The following is a 22,333-nucleotide window of genomic DNA, read 5'->3' as shown; positions in this document are numbered from 1 at the left end:
TTGCACTCTGGAGCCTGTCTCACATGAGGCCTGTCATAGCCTTCCTGAGCTCAGGAATACTCCACAGCACTTTAGCCCTACTCTCCGGTCATTTTAAACAGTAAAACCACCAAAAAAAAGCACAAATGTGTGAAAAACATCATGCTATCCAGAGCACAAATAGAACCATTTGCAGTAGAGACTTGAAATAAAAATACAGAGTGTCACCTTGCTTGACCTCAGCTGAGAGCAGGCACAGTGAGTGACTCAGGGATTCCACCACCTTGTGCATGTCTGTGAGAGACCATGGGAGGGTGATAAGTGCTGATTCTGGGGGTGAAAATCCACTTCAATGAGGAGTCAAATTTAAAAATATGGAATACATATGTAATGAAGATCAGCTGCACGTCTAAAGCTAAGATTTCCTTAAAGTAAATTCCAGGGCACTGTTTTCATATTATCTAATCTGCATAGCATGGACTGAGGAGGGCACACAAGGAGGCCAGGGGAAAGGAAAAAAAAGCATCATGTCCCCCAAGCTTTGAGAAGCTGCACACCGTGGACGTGTTCCTACAGCACAGGTATTAAAACCAGGCTATCATGAGACTGAAGCAGGAACTAGAAAGGGAGGGACTGAAGCAGAGGCCAAAATGGCAAGACCTCCGTTACTCTAAGTGTTTCTTTCCCTTTTTGTCCCTTCCCCTTTCGTAAATTCTTGTTTAGCTATTTCAGTTATGTCTTAGCTGTGTGCTGGGAAAGGAAGCAAAGACCCTTCTTCCTCCTCTGATCTTTGGAGGTTCTAGGTTTCATTATTTATTAAGGAAGGCAATAACTATTTTCCAGTAACGTTTTCAAATTCATTGGGGGAAAAAAAAACTGTAACCCCGCAAATCAGATCTTACCTAGTGGCTCTTTCTCAAAGTCGATTCTGATGGTCCCAGCAATCGCATAGGCTATTACTAAGGGCGGAGAGGCTAAATAGTTGGCTCGGGTATTGGGGTGGACTCGCCCTTCAAAGTTCCTGTTCCCAGACAGTACTCCAACAGCTACGAGGTCTCCCTGTATGAGGCAAGGGGGAAACAGGTGGCAGAGACAACAGATGGCCTGGGCTTCCGACCTATCTGTTTTAGCCCTCCTTTAAGTCAAGGAGCCCTTTAGGCTTCCCCTGCACTTGGGCCTCTCCCCGGGGAAGGAGACCACAGGGTGAGCCTGGGGGCGACATGCTGGGTCAAGAGCAGCAGAGAGACGCCCTGGAAGGTTCTGCTCAGGAGCAAATACCAGGTGGGTCAGAAGGCAGCATCCTAGTTATTCTGCAGCCGGGGGCCTGAGAACAGGTGGGGAAGATGACAGGTTGACAGTCAGAGGAAGCCACACTGGCTGACAGGGATTCCATAATCAGTGCAAGCAGATGAAATAGTATTTTTCCACGCTATAGAATTTATGGGACAAAAATCAAGCCAATGAGCTTATGTTCAGTTGTCTGACTTGGAACCAGCCTGCAGACAATAGGAACAAATGATTCTGGTGCCTTCGCACGTGTGGGGCATGCCCCGGCCAGGCACCGCACTAAGTCCTTAGCGTCCACTATCACCAGAGAGCTCGCAGCTTTCTGGAACACGTACTGTCATCACTTCCCGTTTACAGTTGTGAAAACTGAGGCACAAAGAGGTTCATGAACTTCCTCAAAGATATATAGTTAATAAGTTTAACTCAACTCCAAAGACCACTCTCTTAACCACATCCCATGCTTCCCTGAACGTTCTTTAAAATTACCAGCATTTCATCACGTATCATGTGAAAAAGAAAGACCCGCAGGCTGCCCTGCTCATTACCTGTACGATGGCCTCGACCACAGCTTCCGGTAAGGGCCCGCTGTTGCCGATGCAGGTCATGCAGCCATAGCCCACCACGTCAAACCTGGGGCGGGAGAGAAGCACGGGATGCAGGATGACTCTCAGGGGGCCCACCTGCCGGTTCCTGGGGACCACTGACTTAAAGAAGGGTAACACAGGGCTGTTCCTGTGAGGCTTCCGTTCTCGGGAACATTTTGATCTACTATTCATCCATCCCAAATCATTCCATTAAGGCTCCTTTTTATAATTCACTTAAAAAAAAAAAGACTGAAGTACAGGTGATTTTATATTTATATTCTATTTGACCTATTTTATACCTAGTAGTGTGTATCCTTTAACCCCATACTCCTAATCCCTCCCCCTTTCAAATCCCTGATTTCCCCTTTGGTAACGAGAAGTTTGCTTTCTGTATCTGTGAGTCTGTTTCTATTCTGTAAAAAGACTCATTTACATCGTTTTTTTTTAAAGAGTCCACATACTACTGCTAATATATAACATTCGTTTTTCTCTGTTGACTCACTGCATTCAGTACCATATTCTCCAGGTCCATCCATATTGTGGTGAATGGCAATACTTCATTCTATTTTATGGCTGAGTAGTATTGTTATATATGTATCTTTTTATCCTTTCATCTGTTGATGGACACTTAGGTTGCTTCCATGTCCCAGCTATTACAAATAGTGCTGCTGTGAACATGTGGTTGCATTTATCTTTTTGAATTAGTTTTTGTCTTTTCCAGATATATGCCCAGGAGTGGAACTTCTGGCGATATAGTAGTTCTACTATTTTAGTTTTTAAGGAACCTCCATACTGTTTTCCACATTGGTGACGCCAGTTTACATCCTCACCTACGATGTAAGAAGGCTCCCTTTTCGCTATACCCTCCACAGCATTTAGTATCTGTAAGACTTTTTCATGATGGCCTTTCTGACTTGCGTAAGGTGATGCCTCATTGTAGTTTTGATTTGCATTCCTCCAATTATTAGTGAGACTGAGGATCTTTTCATGTGCCTGTTGGTATCTGTAAGTCTTTGAAAAAATGTCTATTCAGGTCTTCTGCTCATTTTTTGATTGGGTTGTCTGTCTGATGTTGAGCTGTATGAGCTATCTGTATATTTTGGAAATTCACCCCTTGTCGGTTGCATTGTTTGCAAATATTTTCCTCCCATTCTATAGCTTATCTTTTAATTCTGCTGATGGTTTACTTTGATGTGCAGAGTTTTTTTTATTCCGATTAGGTCCTATTTATTTTTGCTTTTGTTTTGCCTTGGATATTGTCAGAGAATATTTGGCCTATGTTCCCTTCTGGTAGTTTTATGGTGTCATGTCTTACATTTAAGTCTTTAAGCCATTTTTAGTTTATTTTTGTATATAGTGTGAAGAGTATCCTAATTTCATTCATTTAAATGAGGCTGTCCAGCTTTCCCAAACCACTTATTGAAGAGAGTGTCTTTTTTCCATTGCATATTCTTACCTCCTTTGTCGAAGATTAATTAACTACAGGTGAATGGGTTTATTTCTGGTCTCTCTATTCTGTTCCATATAATTTACTTTTATAATTAATTTACTTTTTAAATTTATAAGTAAATTATGAGGAGACTACCTAAATGATCTGTAATTTTTAAAAGTTGAAATCAGATATCTGATATCTTTATTCACTACTGTTATTATATATTCCCAGGGACTTCCAACTTTTATGAGGTACATGATAAAGATCTATGTCAATTATATTAGTAATAGTGGGTTACTAGGAGAAGCTGTATTTGGAAACAAATAATTGACTTCAGTCATAACATTTCATAACATTTCTAGGCATGTGAAATAATTATTTTCATACAGAGGGCAGACTCTCTGCGGCAGAGCCGATATTAGCCCACAGCACACCTTCATGTAACTGAGAAAAGCTGCCCCTTCCCTAGGAGGGCAGTGCTACAGTGGAGCACGGGCTTGATATCAGCCCATGCTCTCTTCACAGATACCCTTATCTGATGAACAACCAGCACAACTGTACAGGAAGGCCCTGTCTGTTGGAAAGTGAGGGTTTAAGTCTGCATTGATGAAAGACTATGCAGTTAGATACCATCAGATAAGCTTACATCCATCTCAAGCTGACTGCGCAAGGTATCTGCGGAATACAACGCAACAAAAGCAATGGTGTAAGAGACCCCTCCCTCACCCAAGCTGAGACAGGTAAGGCATGACTCCGCTTTCCCGCAGGTAGTAGGTGACCACACCGCTGCCAGGAGACAGGCTAGTTTTGATGTAAGGCTTCACGCTCAGGCCCGCATCCACAGCCTTCTTTGCTAACAAGCCTGTGAAACGGTAAACACAGACATGGTTGCGGGCTGCCCACTCCAGGTGCCACAGACAGTTCAGGAAACACTGACTTTGCTCTGCACTTCCTGCACAGCCTGACAGGACCCCACTCACACTGGTGCTTTCTGCCATTTTTGCTGCCTAATAGAAACCAAAGCCTGGCGTGCTGTAGTCTATGGGGCCATACAGAGTCGAACACGACTGGGAGACTAAACGATAGAAACCAAACGCTCACTGGCACAAAGTCACTCATGTTTGTTCAGCAAGCTCAAAATGAGCCATGGACATGAATGACATAAAAAGAGAAGTGCTTTTTGTCTTTCAAAGAGATAAACCATTCATGATTATACTAGAGAGCAGGTTTTTAATTTCTGGAGGGAAAGCAATCTTTCTAATTATATTTAGATAAAAAATAATTGCCAGGGCCCCTTCTTAAAGTATACGAATTGTGTACTAGTTGGTGAGGAGTAGAGTCCATCTAGATGTTAAAAATCTTGCTCTCAGATATTTCTTAAAGTGGAAGATCAAGGGCTGCTGGGTCACTTGATTCTGGGCAAATCCAGAGGCTATACAGGGACACTTGGGTGCTCTGACTTGGGACATCTCATGGAAGTAGGAAAGAAATACGGAGTATGGATATTAAGAGACAAGAAGCTACAGACAAGCTGGTGTCTTACCTTAAGGAAACACATTTGTCCAAAGCTTAGGGGGCAACAGACGAATTCTTGGACAAAGAAAGTTTTCCTTATGCACCTGTCCAGTTCATAAAGAAAGAACTATCTGTGTGTGGACATAAGAGGAACTCTTCGGGATGTTTTAAAATTTGGCAACTAAAGGGACCTTACATTAATGAAACTCTGCATGTAAACATTAAATAACCAGAATTTGTGTAATAGGCAGATAAGTTTGATCAACCAAGTGCCCTGTGTGCTAATTCAGATGCCCTTGACAATGTATCTAAGATTAAATGCCACTGTATGAAAAGGGATTTTATGAAGAACAATCTGTGGCATGAAAACATTTTTTCCTTTTTAAAATTCTGACACAAGATTCTAGGCTTTACCAGAAATTCATCTTTCTTTCCTCTCTCTTCCTTATTTTCTGTGTTAATTCTAAAGACCATACTACTTTAAATATTTTGTATTGGGCACTGTTTATTGAATAAACATTTCTGGGCCAATTAGTCTCTGCATCTGGGAAGGATAAGGTTCAGAGAACTATGAAAGTCAAAGTGTTAGTCACTCAGTCGTGTCCGACTCTTTGTGACCCCATGGACTGTAGCCCACCAGGCTCCTCTGTCCATAGGACTCCAGCAAGAATACTGGAGGGGGTTGCCATTCCCTTCTCCAGGGGATCTTCCCAACCCAAGGATCGAATCCAGGTCTCCTGTACTGCAGGTAGATTCTTTGCGGTCTGAACCACCAGGGAAGCCCCATACACAGAACTTAATTAAGCCCTTGGGTTATGTCTTGGAAATTCCCACCCACATGTCCACATGACCATCAGATGTATTTACCTGCCCCTAACATCACAGATGGATTACTGGTGTTTGTGCAGCTAGTAATGGCAGCGATTACCACAGAACCATGAGCAAGGGTGAACTTGCTGTTATTATAGATAAATGTCTTATGGTCATTATGATGGTCTGGAGCAACCTGGAATCCTTTAAATCCTTGCTATAGGAAGAAAAAAAGAAGATATATATATATGGTCAAAAGTTCTCACTTTGGAAGGAGAAGAAGCACTTTGGTAATTATAATTCTTAAAACATAAACATCTCAGCTGGTAAACTCTGAAATGCTACAGAAAAATTAAAGTTCCCTTTCCTCTTTTTAAATCTTTATAAAAGGGAGTCTTGATTTCTGAATCTTATTTTGCTTTGAAATTATTAACAATTACCTCCTTCCCACCTTAAATAGTGAAACGCTAAAACTACAAATTTAGCTTAAAGTTAGTCTATCTAGAGCAAATTAGTACAGATTTAATGGCCACAGAGGGCACAGACACTAACCATAAGGAAATTTAGAAAAAAGTGCCATAAGAGTCTAGTAAAAGAATCAGACGTGCAAATAATATAAAGTACCAACAATGAAGTTAAAGGATATGAAACGCCATCACAGGGGTTTAGACTGATGCCAGAACGTTCAAATGAGGGAGAAATGACTTTGTGCTATGAGATCTGAGGTCATGCTGTGGAGGAGCTGAGAGATTGGGGCATGCTGGTGAGGAAGGGCATGTGGGCAGGGGGGGCATGAACAAAATTAGTGGCCAGAATAGCTTGTTCACGCAGAGTGAATGCTGTGGTGAGAGTCAGGTGAAGAGCGGATATGCTCTGGAAAAGGAGAGTTAGGAAAAATGAAGAGGAGGGTTGAGTGTGTTTATAGGCAATAGAGGGCTGTAAGGAAGCTGCTCAGCTCTTAGCTAAGGTAGGAGGAGGCACCAAGGGGTTCAGTTTGGAGAGGAAATGCCTTCAGTACTAGGCTTCAGGAAGATTCATCATCGAGATGGGTGAAAAGAAGCCTGTGCATGAAGAAGCCAGGCATGGGGAGGGTCTCCATCCACCTCTCCCAGCTCCCTACCTTGGCCCCCAGGCAGCTCTCAAAGTCCTTTTTCATATCAGACACGGCGACTTTGTCCTGAGGCCTTTTGGGTCCACTGCAGCAAGGCACTACTGTTTTCAAGTCTAACTCCACAACCTGTCCACCCAGAGAAAAGGAACCACAGAACCGTCATTATACCCACAAAGCAAAAAAAAAAAAAAAACCAACAGCTGTGCCAGAGAATTTACACAGCAATAAAAACAAATCAAACTAACACATTCAAAACCAAGAAAGTCAGGGTCCCTTTCTAACACTGAAGGGAATTTCCAGAGATCCAGACAGGCACTTGGTAGCATGCGACAGGCAGAAGCCTTGCCCACTCTCAGAAAGACCAGGGTGGGCGCTATGGCTGCTGCGGTCTTCCACTTGGCCCTCGTTACAAAGCAGCTCATACATCCTTTCTATTGCTTAAGTTAGTGTGAGATGTGTTTCCTACTGAAATGACAGATAAACCACTGTAATTTTTCTAAGATGACTTGGGGGGATGTTGTCATTAAGTCATCAATGCCAAGAAATGGGTCCTAGCCTGATGGAGTATTTCCTTCCCTCAGTGTGTTAATAATAGGAAAGGAAATAATAGTCCCACATCTGGTTTACCCTCCGATCTTGGCTGTAGAGAAAAGTGGGGTTTAGTTTGCACCCTAGACAATGAGTGAAGATAAGCAGTGGATAAATCTGAACTAACTGATTGGCTCACACTTAATCGATTGGCTTGCACTTTCATTTATTTCCCATCTATAATTCTGATGAGCTTATCAGCCTTTAAATAGCTCCAGTCCTTCTAAACTTCTTCTCCAAGGGTCGTCTACATCAGAGGAATAAATCAAAAAAGGAGACACTCAACCTAATGGTCAGGAAGAATGGGGGAAGTTATGTTATTTTGTTATGTCTGCAATTCCTTATCTTTTTTATTTTTTCAGCCTTTAACACCCTGTTCTTTTGTGATAACTTGGCAGTGACTAACTTCCTACAAGTACACTCCCCCTAGGAAAAACTTTCACAATTAAAACCACAGGCTTGAGGAAGAGGAAACGTGTTCAATGAGAGGTGCTCCCATACCTGGGCAAAGTCTGGGTCTTGAGAGGAGTCACTGAAGTCCCGAAACATTCCTACAGCCTGAAGATACTGTTTAATATGCTTTACTTTTTCTTTGTCACGACCTAATGGGCATTTTAAGAAGTAGCAAGTAACAGATGTCAGTATTTTCTGATGAAACGAATACCGTCAGTAGCAACTGCATAAACAATGAGGCTTCACTTAAAACACTCCAAGCCCTCTGCTGACACTGTAGCCTGCAGACTCATGGTCTGACTTTCCAACTGATGCTGCTGTTTACTAGGGACCATGAACCAACCTGCTGTTCTATCGAAGGGACTGTTTTCTGAAAAGGATTCTACTCTTAGTTATAAGTACCCCTCTCTCTGGGTTATAGTTTTTTTTTTTTTTTTCCCAATTATTTGGCGGCACTGTGTGGCATGTAGATCTTAGTTCCCTGACCAGGGATGAAACCCATGCCCGCTGCATTGGAAGCATGGAGTCTTAAATCACTGGACCACTGGGGAAGTCCTGATTATGGTTCTTAATTAAGAGGCTCCTGAAAGTGAAAGTGAAGTCACTCAGTTGTGTCTGACTCTTTGCGACCCCATGGACTGTAGCCCACCACGCTTCTCCGTCTGTGGGATTTTCTGGGCAAGAGTACTGGAGTGGGTTGCCATTTCCTTCTCCAGAGGATCTTCCCGACCCAGGGATCGAACCCAGGTCTCCTGCATTGTAAGCGAGACGCTTTACCGTCTGAGCCACCAGGGAAGTAACACTAAGAGGCTCCTAAGGCTTAGCAAATTGCCAAAGTGCCCCTCCTATGCATCTGCCTTCAACTGGCCATCGACCCTCAACATTCTACATTAGCCCTGTTAAAATAGTAATTCCCCCCACCTCCTATCACAGAACACGAGCTGTGTGCCCAGCACTGTGGGCTACACTTTTTCAATACATTATTTCAATCTCTAATCCTTTATCCCGACCTTCTGAGACAAACACTATTATTATCCTCATGTATAGATGAGGAAATACTGGCTCAAGAAGATTAAATAACTTTTCTTGGAACACAGGCTGTAAATGGCAGAACCAGGAGCCAAAGCTGAGTTTAACTCCAAAGTTCAAAGTTCTAACTCATGATACTGTATCACCAGGAATATGACCCCAAATGCTCTGCTGTTTCATTCAGAAAGCTCCTGGTTGCAGGAGATAATATGCATGGTTTGCCCAAATGGACATGCAGAACTCCCCTTTCTCTGACAGTAAATTAAGACTGCTGGAGAGCTTGATTCTTGGATCCACATCAGATCAGCATTTGTTGTTTGCCTGTTCATTTTCACTGAATTGTCAAGGTCATCAGCTGTCAGCAAGGATCTTACAACAGATGACTGTCTGATCTTCTTTAGCATATTTATCATGACCTGTTGTTGCATTCCAGTGTTCACTACACCCCATGTCACCCTCCCCATGAAAACACATGGGAGAAATTTCTCTTAGGTTTCCGTTAAGAAAGGGTTCGCCTTCTCTAAAACCATTTGTTTCATTTCAGTAGATGTTAGAAATTCAGTACCAGATCAGTAAGAGGTTCAGTGGCCACCTCTAGATCCCAGAACCCAATCTTATCTCTGGTGTAGTTTGCAGCTTGCCCCTCCCCACCATCCCTTCCCTTCTCTTCTGTAGGGTGATGCCTCCACTGTTTAATTGAGGGACAGAGGCAGAAGGTAGCACGCCGATTGTCAGCTTTCTCTGAACTATACAAAGGACCTTCTGTTCTCAGGGTTTTGCACTTACCTGTCTGCACCAGGTACTTGATACTGACTTCATCAACTGGGAAAAAGGCGGCAGTGGCCCCATACTCTGGACACATGTTGGCAATCGTAGCTCGGTCGGCAATGGACAGTTGGGCTACTCCTGGCCCAAAGAACTCGACAAACTTGCCCACTACCCCAACCTGGCGGAGGTGCTGAGCAACAGGATAATAACAGAATTTGAGATTTGATAACCCACATTTTTTTTTCAGCATTTACTTTTTATGGTCATGCCAGGTGGCACGCAGGATTGCAGTTCCCCAATCAGGGACTGAACTCGTGCTCCCCACATTGGGAGAGCAGAGTCTTGACCAGTGGACCAACAGAGAAGTCCTGATAACCCTTATTTAAAATGCAGAACTATCCCCTTGCCATTCTCATAAACTAGCCTTGTGAGTCAACACAAACAATAAATTAGCCCAATATATTTTGGTTTATGGGCTTCCCAGCTGGCTCAGTGGTAAAGAATCTGCCTACCAATGTAGGAGACGCAGGCTGGACCCTTGGGTTGGGAAGATCCCCTGGAGTAGGAAATGGCAACCTGCTCTAGTATTTTTGCCTGGAAAATTCCATGGACAGAGGAGCCTGGCAGGCTACAGTCCATGGGGTCGCAAAGAGTCAGACACAGCTGAGCACACATTATAGATTACTCTTAAAAATAAAACTTAAAAAGCAATGCAACTAATACAACATGGTATCCTGTAGTGGATCCTAGAACTGAAAAGGGACATTACTACAAAGACTGGTGGAGTTTCTAGTTTAGTTAAAAATGACATACCAATGTTAACTACTATTTCTGATAAATGTACCATGGTTATGTAAGATGTTAACATTTGGGGGAGCTGAGAGAAAGGTAACAGAACTCTGTATTACCTTTACATTAACTCGCCTATAAATCTAAAATTATTTCAAAACAGTTCTTGAAAAAGAAAAAATAATATAAAAACACAATATTAAGAAAAGTTTTTCAAAATGAGAAAACGTTCTAAGGATTAAATAAGTTCTTTCAACTTAAATTAGTTATGATTTGCACTTACTGAGTAAGCAAATGCCTTGTTTCCAAGTGTATAATGAATGAATATCCTGAACACAGGTATAAGTCAAAGGTAACCAAAAGATTCAGGCAGTCTGACTCCCACAGCTTTTCCATACAAGCCATCAGCCAGAGCTGCAGCATCAGTGACCAGCTTGGGCCTGCATGAAATCAGTTTCATGAAGTGTGCACAGCCACATAGACAGGCTCTTCTGATTATGTGGAATTCTGCCAAATTTTGTGGGTAAAGCCTATATTATTCTACACTTGCACGATGTGGACATCTCTGATAAGCTATAATATTCAAACGCATCCAATGCTGATTTCCATGACGATTAAATCAAAAGTATAGTATCCATCTCAAATACCCCAAGCCTCCAAACTATACAACCAGGAAAAACTTTGTGATAATAAAAAAATTACTTTTCTAATAATCTTTCAAAATGAAACTGCCTTCTTTCTGCAAAGCAAGCAAATCATTATAAAAGATTACTTTCAACAAGGGCAAAAATAAAAAACAAACAAAAAAACAACTAACTAGTATTTTCCAGCTTGGAAAAACATCTGTTACAATAATGTAACTTAAAATACACAGAAAGAAATTTTAAAAGTCAAAAATTATTCATAGAAAGAGTTCGCTATTTACATACAAAGAAGAACCACATGGAAAAAGTACAGAAGTATAAAAATATGCATGGATAAAGGGATTTAAAATTCAAAAAAAAATATGCATGGAAATGATTTTGTACAACCTCAGCACAGTGATTATCTCTAGGAATGAGGAGGGTGGCTTTAGCCATAAACATTACATTTCACTTCTTTAAAAAATGTACATACAGAGAGAGCTCTGAAGCAAAAACAGCAAAATGTTACCATCTGTTAAGTTTATGTAGTGGGCATATAAGTGTCATTTTAACTTCTGTGTATTTAAACTATTTCACGGTTTCAAAAACTTTTTTTTTTAAAGAAAAATATCCATGCAGCAACAGAAGAGTAATGTGAACCTAATGATCTGAAATTTGACCACAGAATTCTCACCTTATCTCGTCACTTTTAAAGTCATCAACGTACTGTTTCCTAGCATTTCTAGAGCACATGGAAACCAAGAGAGAGTCCATCAAGGACTTCCTTCCAGTTTGTCACTGAGACTCTCTAAGACCCCAGAAGAGGCAGCACTTGGTTACCTTGGTGATGGTGAGCACGATGTCAGTGGATGTTACCAGGGGGTGGGGATTGCCCACCAGCCTGTAGCCGATCACCTGGGGAAGCACCATGCTGATTGGCTGGCCCAGCATCACAGCTTCTGCTTCGATACCACCCACACCTGTATGCAGTAACAGTTTCAAGACTCCTCAGGCATAGTTCAGTATCATTAATAAGTAGTCAACCCACCCTCAGTATTTTACTAGTGTAGAGTTATATTTCCATAAAGAACAGTTATCTTTCCTCTATTTCCCTCTACAGAATTTTTAACAAGTGTTTCTCAGAGTGTGGTCTCCCAACATCTAGATCAAAATCCCCACGATTCCACACTGAAAAGGAGAGTGAGGGTCAGGAGTATCCATTTTTAACAAACTCTCCGGGTGGTTTTCATTTATTTTAAATGTCCCTAACCCCTTGTTCCAATTCATTCTTCCAAACATCATACTGACTGCATAAAAGGCACAAAACACTTTTTGGGGTACTGGAAATATAACAGTAAGCAAAACAGACAAAAATACTTCTCTGATATTTGTTGGTCACTCAAATTCATGCTGCTGGAATGTAATGGGATCAAAGTAAATCGAGGTCCATGCCATAGACCAGCACATATGGAATAGGAACCCAAAAGAGCACTCACCCCAACCAAGGACACCCAAACCATCAATCATGGTGGTGTGCGAATCTGTGCCCACAAGGCTGTCTGGGTAGTAATATCCATCCTGATCAAAGACCACTCTTGCCAAATACTCCAGATTCACCTGGTGGATGATTCCTGAGCCTGGTGGAATAATCCTCATGTTGCAAAAGGCCTGAGAGCCCCACTACAGTTGAGAAATGGGAGGAACACTGTGAATGCCAGCTCACCTCTCCCTCGCACCCCACACATATGAAGAATCAATCAGTGGAACCAAGCTCTGCCCGTACCTTTAAAAATTCAAATCGTTCTTTATTTCTTTCAAATTCCAAGTCTTGATTCTTCTTTAAACTGTCTGCCCTGTCAAAGAGAACAACTAAACGTATAAATTTTAAGACTTAAAATGTTACCAGTCAAAGCTATTGATGATAAGCCAAATGGCATATCATCTGGGTAGTAGTGCATTTCTTCACATGGCAAAGAAGAGTTAACTAAAGAAAAAAGAACTTTATTTTTGATTCAGGTGATTTTTTTTTACCATGCCTTTAAACATGGTGGGTAGAAAACATTGAGTGAATCTAAGTAAAAACTATTCTAATCATAAAGTCTGAGTCTTAAGAACAGACTTAAGACTTTTATGAGGAGAACAGCAGTTTAGATTCTTAAAGAAGCCTTCTTTCCATACACCTTTCTCATCTGTGACTTTGTTACAACACCTCTCTGAGCTGAGCCATGCCTGAGCCTGGCATTTTCATCTATTTTATGTTGGGAGACAGGAACCCAGTGATGCCAGGAGGCACAGGAATTTGTAGAATCACAACCTCCTATCCTCCAAATGGAGGTTTACAGGGCAGATGGTGCTGCCCAAGAACATCTATAAACCCCAAAATACATGCCAAGGTTTGCTCAAAGTCATTCCATCCATCAGGATGGACATGGACAATGCAGAGCATCAGGAAGCTTTTCTAGAATTTTTATAATCAAACTACATTGTTTTGAGTCAAGGTAGTACATCCTAGTACACTGAGGGCTCCATCCCTCTGGTCCCCACCTGTGTCTTCAGGTCCTCTACCTTCATCCTAGTACACTGAGGGCTCCATCCCTCTGGTCCCCACCTGTGTCTTCAGGTCCTCTACCTTCATCCTAGTACACTGAGGGCTCCATCCCTCCGGTCCCCACCTGTGTCTTCAGGTCCTCCACCTTCATCCTAGTACACTGAGGGCTCCATCCCTCCACCTTCATCCTAGTACACTGAGGGCTCCATCCCTCTGGTCCCCATCTGGGTCTTCAGGTCCTCCACCTTCATCCTAGTACACTGAAGGCTCCATCCCTCCACCTTCATCCTAGTACACAAGGGCTCCATCCTTCCACCTTCATCCTAGTACACTGAGGGCTCCACCCCTCCAGTCCCCACCTGGGTCTTCAGGTCCAGATCCATATTCCCAATGTATCCTGAGCATCTACACCAGGAACACTTTGGGTACCACAAATGCAACAGGCCAAATCCTAATGTGTGACCCTCCTCCCTGCATCTCCTCCTTGTCCTTGTCTGTCCATCCCTCATCTAATGATCTCCTCTTCTCCCACTTAGTACCTACAGCTAGCAGAGTATTTATTCCAGAAACAGTCTCCTGCCCAGTTTCTCTCAATCTAGTCAACCTATCTTTTGTACCATCACCAGAATTTGGTTTTCCAAAATACAGATCATCACAACCCATGTTGAATCTGCCAGGGGATCCCATTTTCTAAATACAGTACAAATCCCTTTCTTTAAAAGACAAGGTCCTTCAGCCTGATCTAAGAATTCCTTCATGCACTCTCTCCCATCCTCCAGCCCAAACTTTCAGCTTCAGCGGCACTGTGGCCTTCATACTCCCCCACACCACACTTTCCTCATGCCTTCGCATGCTCTGTTCTCTCTGTGTAGAATGCCTTTCCAGTTCCTTGTGGTAAACATGCCTGGGGACCTAGACTAAGTGATACTCCTGGAAGAACCTCCCAACTCTCCAAGTTAGAGATTTCGTTCCTACACTTATTAACTGCATTCAAGCTATGCATTCTCTAATCTCTCTGCTTTTTGAGACTAACCTGCTTCTTGAACAAATACTGGCACACAATAGGTCTGTTAAATAGAATTATTTTTAATTAAAAAAAAAAAAAGCAAAGGCATCTTGGAACATTATTCTTAATCATGTATGGCCCTGCTCTATCTCTTCGGCTGTACTCTGAGCACACATGGACTCCCAGTCATTATGCCTCCTCATCCTCCTGTTTCTAGAAGGACGTCAGAGCTCCTTACAGCAGAAGCAGGGCTGGAAGAAGACCATTTAACCCGCAGAATTTTGGGACCATCAGTTTGATATAAATGACACAGTCACAGGGCAAGCAGAAGCCAGAATGTTTAGGCTGCTTTATGATATGTTAATTCTAAGTTAAAAAAAAAAAAAAAGAAACCCACTAACAACAACCCTTTTAGTCACTAAAACAGAACAACTTTCATGCTAACCTTGGCTCTTTCCTTAACTTAGTTCTAGTTACTCAAATGAATAAACAGACCTAGCATTCAGAGTTTTCCACCACTCAGAACTGCACCACATTTACCCAACCTGGTGAGTTTTTAATAAGATCTCTGAATGTGAATGGCCTCACAGATTAAAGAGGAAATGTTCCCTTATTTACATAAATTGAAATCAGATCTGGATGTAGTTCCAACTTTCTGAGTATTACATTTAATGGTACTCCAGAAATTCACAGAAAATATTTATAGAGGAAATAGTTCGTAGTTCGGACATGCTTGAAATCTGGTTGGAAATTGTTATATTCTTGTTGGGATTTTAAAAAAGATTATTTCTGAGATAACTTTGAAAAACATTATAATAATGCATTAGTTAAATCCTTGATCCCTGAAGATAGTGTGAAGCCAATTACTAATATTCAAACCAAGGAAAGAGCTTAGAAATACTTACGAGAAAATTCACCATCCTATCACTCCTTACTCAGTTGTACTAACTCATTTCTGGAAATAGCTGGAAATAAGCCCACAGCACAGAGTTCCACAAAAGCTGAGACATATCACATTTAATTCTTTACAAAAATGAGGAAACAGACTGGGAGGTCAAATTGCAAAACCAAACTCAAGAAATAAAAACAAAACATTAGCAGTGAAAATGCTTCTCACAGAAATGTGTCTCTCGAATTAAAAAAAAAAAAGTGTTTGCTAGATTTGGGTATCATTTTAGATTAAAGCTCAACCTTGGACTTTGTGTTTTTCAAAACAATATTTTCAGTATTACAGTATAAATGAAAAATGTCCATAAAAAATTGAAACCTGAGTTGACAGATGTCACAGCTTCAAGAGGAAACCAAGTCACAGTTGGTGCTGATTCAGATTCTTTACCTACTTAAGAGTCAGGAGTTCTTTGAGTTTTGAGTCAAATAACTTCAGACATTAAAACAACTGCAATTCTGTCTCCACCAGTACTTTTACCTTCCAGGCCAGGGAAATAAAGGTAAATCCGTGAGGCCAATGAGAGGCTTCAAGAAAGATAAAAGTGGCCCATGATTCTGTGAGGTTGTTGTTCAGCTGCTAAATCGAGTCCGACTCTGTGACCCCATGGTCTTCCCTGTCCTTCACTATCTCCCAGAGTTTGCTCAAATTCACATCCATTGAGTCAGTGATGCCATCCAACCATTTCATCCTCTGCCACCCTCTTCTCCTTTGCCTTTGTGACCTTACTTTTTATTCATTTCTGAAGTGGGACTTTAGGAAACATACTTACTCTTCAGTAGGACAACAGTTTGTGTATTTTTAACTCTTCCCTTTGAAATCAAAATATTAGATTGAGCTCATGTAATTTAAGGGGAAAAAAAATAAGCCTAAGGATGGGTTGAGTCCAAAGGAAAGGAAAGAGCTGGCAAGTATCCAGTCTGCTTGTTCCAAGAACTGACAGTTCAGGAGACAAAACAGATTTCTCTCTATTCCTGAATTTTTCTGGTTTGGATATTGGCAATACTAATTTGAGAATGACCAGTTTCTACGTTTCTCTTAAGGCTATATGGAACCCACTTAAATTGCCAAGGAAGCAAATAAAGGTTTTGGGTTTTTTTTTTTTTTTCCCTTTGTATGGCTGGTTTCACATGCTTAAATGAACTTCTATTATAAAAACAACAGCTTCTTATTGTAAAAATAAAGAATAGTTACAATTGCTTAGCAGTTTGGCACCTCTCTTTCCAATTCTCTAATCTCTGCCTACCTTTTAATTGTGGAGAAGGCAATGGCACCCGACTCCAGTACTCTTGCCTGGAAAATCCCATAGATGGAGGAGCCTGGAAGGCTGCAGTCCATGCGGTCGCTGAGGGTCAGATACGACTGAGCGACTTCACTTTCACTTTTTACTTTCATGCATTGGAAAAGGAAATGGCAACCCACTCCGGTGTTCTTGCCTGAAGAATCCCATGGATGGGGGAGTCTGGTGGGCTGCCATCTATGGGGTCGCACAGAATCGGACACGACTGAAGAGACTTGGCAGCAGCAGCTTTTCATTGAGCTGGGATCATTCTCACAGGCAATTTCTACCTGGCTCCTTGAGCTAACACATGAGCATGTTCCAAGTGTTATTAAGGATTTAAATATAACCCTAAAGGTTACTTAATATATTTATTTTAAGGATGTGATGTAATTTAATAAATCACTCTCCTTTGTTGGGACACCTAGAATGCTTTTAGGTTTTCTCTATTATAAATAATCCTTTAAAGAGCACTATTTAGTCACTAAGCTTCTGCTGAATTTCAGAAATCTATAAAGGGTATGTTTAGAAGCAGAAATCCCAGGACAAAGGATATGGCAATTTCTAAGGATCCAAATACACAGTGCTTTCATTATTTCTAATTTCCAGCACTATCAGCAGTGTATAAAAGTGTCTCCATCATGACACCTTTATAATTAATAACATTTATTTTCTAATCTTAACTATGTTGATAAGAGAAAATGGTATCTCAAGGGTTTAATTTACCTTTTTATTACTTGTAAAGTTGAAAAGGTTGTATATGCTGTTCACCATTTTCTTTTACTGTGCAATGTCTACTTTCCTTTGCCCATTTATTTGCTGGGTTTTACTGCTTCTTTTCTTTTTTTAAATAGGTTACACGTACTCTGTATATATTAAGGCTATTAACTCTATTGAAAATATTTTTCAAGTTATCTCCTGTTAACTCTGAAGTCCTTACATCTATAGTTTTTGTGCCTTTGTTTCATTCATTGCCTCTCAATTGAGGAAAGTCTTTCTCATCAAGACATTTGATACATATAAAGTTACATTTTCTTCTAAATGTTTGATGATTTAATTTAAAAAATATTAATGCTTTCAATCATAGGTACTGTTTTTTCTACCAAAGAATTAATTTTCCCGGCATTGTATGCAGAACAGTTATTTCTTTTTAACTAAGGTTCTATCTAAAGTTGGAAATAATTTTACTTAGTTATGTTTCTAGGTGAAGGTATCAGCCTTCTAGCAGTACCTGGCTGCCCTCCCTGTATTCATATCCTTGTTGTATAATCTTGCAGTTACTAGAGTGTATGCCTCCACCCCTGACTTTGGGCTCAACCGCGGGCCTTGCTCTGATTAACATCATTGTGAACAGAAGTGATCAGATGTCAGTCCCTCATCAAGGCCTCGAGAGATACTGCAGGTTCCTGCTTGCTCTCTCAAGCCTCTGCGATGCCCAGACGGCTGCTTTCTTCAAAGCAGCCCACAGAGAATGGGGTAGGCCCAGCTGCCCTGCAGATGTGCAGTGTAAGCAGTCAACCCCGTCAAGGCTGGGTGAGGCACAGCTGCCCAACCGCACTCAGCTGAGATTAGCTGACCTCCCAACTAATTGGTAGATGTGTAAGAGATACATTTTTATCATCTATTGCCACTGAGATTTTACTGGTAGGTTATTGGTAGGGTTATAACAGGAAGAGAGAAGAGGATATCCTGAACTGTAGAAGAAACAGTGGAAAAGAAAGGTACAGACATTATGGACACTCATGTGGAGAGGCAGCGATGGCTGGATATAAAATAATTACTTGAAATCAAAAGAGGAATAAGGATCCAGTGGTTAGAAAAGGCAAAACAAAACACCTAAACACTTTTAAGGTCACACACATACTTGTACGAACAAGCCCTCTTGGCAGAAATCTGTCTGTGTTTTTCACCCAAACTTCAAGCTTAAACACAGCCTGCTCCCCTGAAGGAAGTAAATAGAAAGAAAAAAAGATTAATGTCCCCATCACTAAAAAAAACAAAAAAACAAAAAAAAAACCTCAAGGAAAAATATATAGTAAGTTTGAGTTTTTCTGAATATATCTTTCAAAGATTTTTCTTCTCTTATTTAGTGATACACACACACACACACAGAGAAAGACTTATACTTCAAGATTTTGCACAAAGCAGAAAACCCAAATATTCACCCTAGTCTCTCACCTTCTGTTGAAATCAACCTGGATGGAATGATCAATGACAAGATCAGCAGGACAGATGGGGTTTATTTTCTCTGGATTGCCTCCTAACTTTTTCACAGCATCACGCATGGCAGCAAAGTCAACCACAGCTGGCACACCCCTAAGAAATGGGAGAATTAAGCAGAAAACAAATCTGTTAAACAAGTGTTATGTGGGTATTTTCCAGCTTTTGTTTCTGCTGAAAATATTGGCAAGAGGGCTATCTCACCAGTGGAGTAAATGATAGATGTCAGAAAAGTGAAAGCTGCTAAATACATTTCCTTGAGTGGAAATCACATCAGTAATGAGCATCATGGCTGAGCAGTACCTCTATATGCAATTTTATTCCTGCATTAAAGTTAACAACCAAAGTGGTTTAGGCAGAGAAACTGTCAGAAAGCTGGCACTTAAAAACTTGGGAACTTTTTCTATCACTGTTCCCTGCTCACATGGTGGGCTCGCAAAGTCTTTGGCAAGACATATAGATCACACCCTTCAACTTCAGACCAAATTTAAAGGAATGGATGTAACTCAGAAAAGCAGGCTGTGAATCACGCTTATATTAAGCGCATCCTTCCTTTTTATTATATTAGAGAGTAAAATATGAGTAATCATCCTCTAAAACAATGAAATTTGGTCTCCAGAAGGAATAAAATAACATCGTTTAAAAAAATGACAAGGTAGGCTGTGAAGGGGTGAAGGGCTTCCCTGGAGGTCCACTGATTAAGAACCCACTTGCCAATGCAGGGAACACGGCTTCAATCCCTGATCCGGGAAGATCCCATACGTCCCAAGGCAACTCAGCCCGTGTGCCACAACTACTGAGCCTGTGCTCAAGAGCCCAGGAGCCGCAGCTGCTGAAGGCCACGCACTGAGAACCTGTGCTCTGCAAGAAGAGAGAAGCCAGCACACCGCAGCAAGAGAGGGCCCCACTCACTGCAGCTAGAGGCCCGAGGGCAGCAGTGAAGGCCCGGTGCAGGCAAAAGTAAATGGACAAATCAGCAGATTGCCTTTTTAAGTGAGGCTGTGATGGGAAGCAGTTCTTGGGATTAGCAGGGTGTGAGCAGACTTAACAGCAACACATCAGGCCTTGCAAACTACGCATCTCCCCTCCGGTGATACAGGTCAACATTCCAAGGATGTCTGCTTAAAACCTGGCTCCCTGGGTGACCGGATGTGGGGGAGAAAAGATTCTAAGACAGTTCCACTTCATGCTGTCTCTTTCAACTTTTTTGCTAGTACACTGAGGGCTAGGATCATCAAGGCCAAGGACAATGACCTCTGCCGTTGGAAAAGGTGGATGAGTACCGTCCCTGAGATTATCTCTTGCCATCTGGGGTGACCGCCCTCTTTTGCTTTCAAGTGTCGCTGAATATTGAGTGAAAAATCACACAATCACTGTGTTGTTGTTTTGTTTTTGCCTTTAAAAAGCCTTCTCTACAGAGTGACAAGGGAGGGAGAGGAGAGAGTAAGGTGACACGAGGCTCACGTAAAGTCCTGCAGGATGACTCGGGCAGGCTTAAAGGGCACTTCTATGTTCTTATGCTGCATGACCTTCCAATTCAGGATATTTTCAACGTCATTCTTCTTCACCAAAAATTGATCACAGTTCCGAATGGCTGCCTCCAGGAGAACTCTGATAGAAAATGGTAAGGATCCTAGGAATAAAAGGAGAAAGCATAACAAAACAGACAAAAAACCATGAGCCATCTTATTATCAGAGCTCTTTAAAGCCTGTCTCCATCCAAACCTGATGCAAGGCAACATCCCCTCTAGTCTTTCAACAAGGAAAGAGAGCACATTTAAACTGATTTCAGCGATTTGAAATATCAGAATATTGAATGGGCTTGAGACATTCAGTTATTAGAAAATAGCTAGCGTGTGAAAAGAGTACAATTGTGTGGTAGTCTGAACATTCCTTTGTATTACCCTTTGGGATTAGAATGAGAACTGACCTTTTCCAGTCCTGTGGCCACTGCTGAGTTTTCCAGATTTGCTGGCATATTGAGTGCAGCACTTTCACAGCATCATCTTTTAGGATTTGAAATAGTACTCTGCCTGGAAAATCCCATGGATGGAGGGGCTTGGTAGGCTGCAGTCCATGGGGTCGCTAGGAGTTGGACACAACTGAGAGACTTCACTTTCACTTTTCACTTTCATGCCTTGGAGAAGGAAATGGCAACCCACTCCAGTGTTCTTGCCTGGAGAATTCCAGGGACAGGGGAGCCTGGTGGGCTGCCGTCTATGGGGTCGCACAGAGTCGGACACGACTGAAGTGACGCAGCAGCAGCTAGAATTCCATCACCTCCACTAGCTTTGTTTGTAGGAATGCTTCCTAAGAGCCACTTGACTTCACACTCCAGGAAATCTGGCTCTAGGTGAGTAATCACACCATCGTGGTTATCTGGGTCATTAAGAAGTTTTTTATACAGTTCTGTGTATTCTTGACACCTCTTCTTAATCTCTTCTGCTTCTGTTAGGTCCTTGCTGTTTCTGTCTTTTATTGTGCCCATCTGTGCATGAAATGTTCCCTTGGAATATCTATTTTCTTGAAGAGATCTCTAGTCTTTCCCATTCTTTTTTTTTTTTTTTTCTCTATTTATTTGCATTGTTCACTTAAGGCTTTCTTATCTCTCTTTGCTTTTCTCTGGAACTCTGCATTCAGTTTTGTGTATCTTTCCCTGCCTTTCGCTTCTCTTCTTTTCTCAGCTATTTCTAAGTCCTTCTCAGACAACCATTTTGCCTTCCGGCATTTCTTCTTCTTGGGGATGGATTTGGTCACCACCTCCTGTACAGTGTTATGGACTACAGTCCATAGTTCTTCAGACACTCTGTCTACCAGATCTAATCCCTTGAATCTGTTTGTCACCTCCACTGTATAATCATAAGGGATCTGATTTAGGTCATACCTGAATGGTCTAGTGGTTTTCCCACTTTCTTCAATTTAAGCCTGAATTTGGCAATAAGGAGTTCATGATCTGAGCCACAGTCAGCTCCAGGTCTTGTTTTTGCTGACTGTATAGAGCTTCTCCATTTTTGGCTGCAAAGAATATAATCACTCTGATTTTGGTATTGACCATCTGGTGATGTCCATATGTAGAGTTGTCTCTTGTGTTGTTGGAAAAGGGTGTTTGCTCTAACCAGTATGTTCTCTTGGCAAAACTTTTGTTAGCCTTTGCCCTGCTTCATTTTGTACTCCAAGACCAAACATGCCTGTTACTCCAGGTATCTCTTGACTTCCTACTTTTGCATTCCAGTCCCCTATGATGAAAAGCACATTTTTTTTTTGTTGTTAGTTCTAGAAGGTCTTATAGGTCTTCATAGAATTGTTCAACTTTAGCTGCTTTGGCATTAGTGGTTGGGGCATAGACTTGAATGTTGAATGGTTTGC

General features: G+C 41.6%; 1 protein-coding gene across 1 annotated transcript in view; it reads right to left on the bottom strand.

Moving 5' to 3' along the window:
- ACO1 (aconitase 1) overlaps window positions 1-22,333 on the bottom strand; it is a 65,151-nt gene that overhangs the window by 16,391 nt on the left and 26,427 nt on the right. The window contains exons 3-14 of the mRNA XM_015093260.4: window positions 20,432-20,600; window positions 18,926-19,063; window positions 12,752-12,821; window positions 12,465-12,648; window positions 11,809-11,948; window positions 9,575-9,746; window positions 7,808-7,908; window positions 6,728-6,844; window positions 5,665-5,824; window positions 4,009-4,144; window positions 1,812-1,896; window positions 882-1,038 (exon numbers count right to left, since the gene is read on the bottom strand). Coding sequence (XP_014948746.1) covers window positions 882-1,038; window positions 1,812-1,896; window positions 4,009-4,144; window positions 5,665-5,824; window positions 6,728-6,844; window positions 7,808-7,908; window positions 9,575-9,746; window positions 11,809-11,948; window positions 12,465-12,648; window positions 12,752-12,821; window positions 18,926-19,063; window positions 20,432-20,600 — 1,629 coding nt within the window. The remainder of the gene's footprint in view (window positions 1-881; window positions 1,039-1,811; window positions 1,897-4,008; window positions 4,145-5,664; window positions 5,825-6,727; window positions 6,845-7,807; window positions 7,909-9,574; window positions 9,747-11,808; window positions 11,949-12,464; window positions 12,649-12,751; window positions 12,822-18,925; window positions 19,064-20,431; window positions 20,601-22,333) is intronic.

The sequence above is a fragment of the Ovis aries genome, chromosome 2 (assembly GCF_016772045.2).
Source record: "Ovis aries strain OAR_USU_Benz2616 breed Rambouillet chromosome 2, ARS-UI_Ramb_v3.0, whole genome shotgun sequence".
Lineage (NCBI taxonomy): Eukaryota > Metazoa > Chordata > Mammalia > Artiodactyla > Bovidae > Ovis > Ovis aries.
The sequence above is the reverse complement of the archived record's forward strand: the minus strand, read 5'-3'. Positions and strand labels throughout refer to the sequence as shown.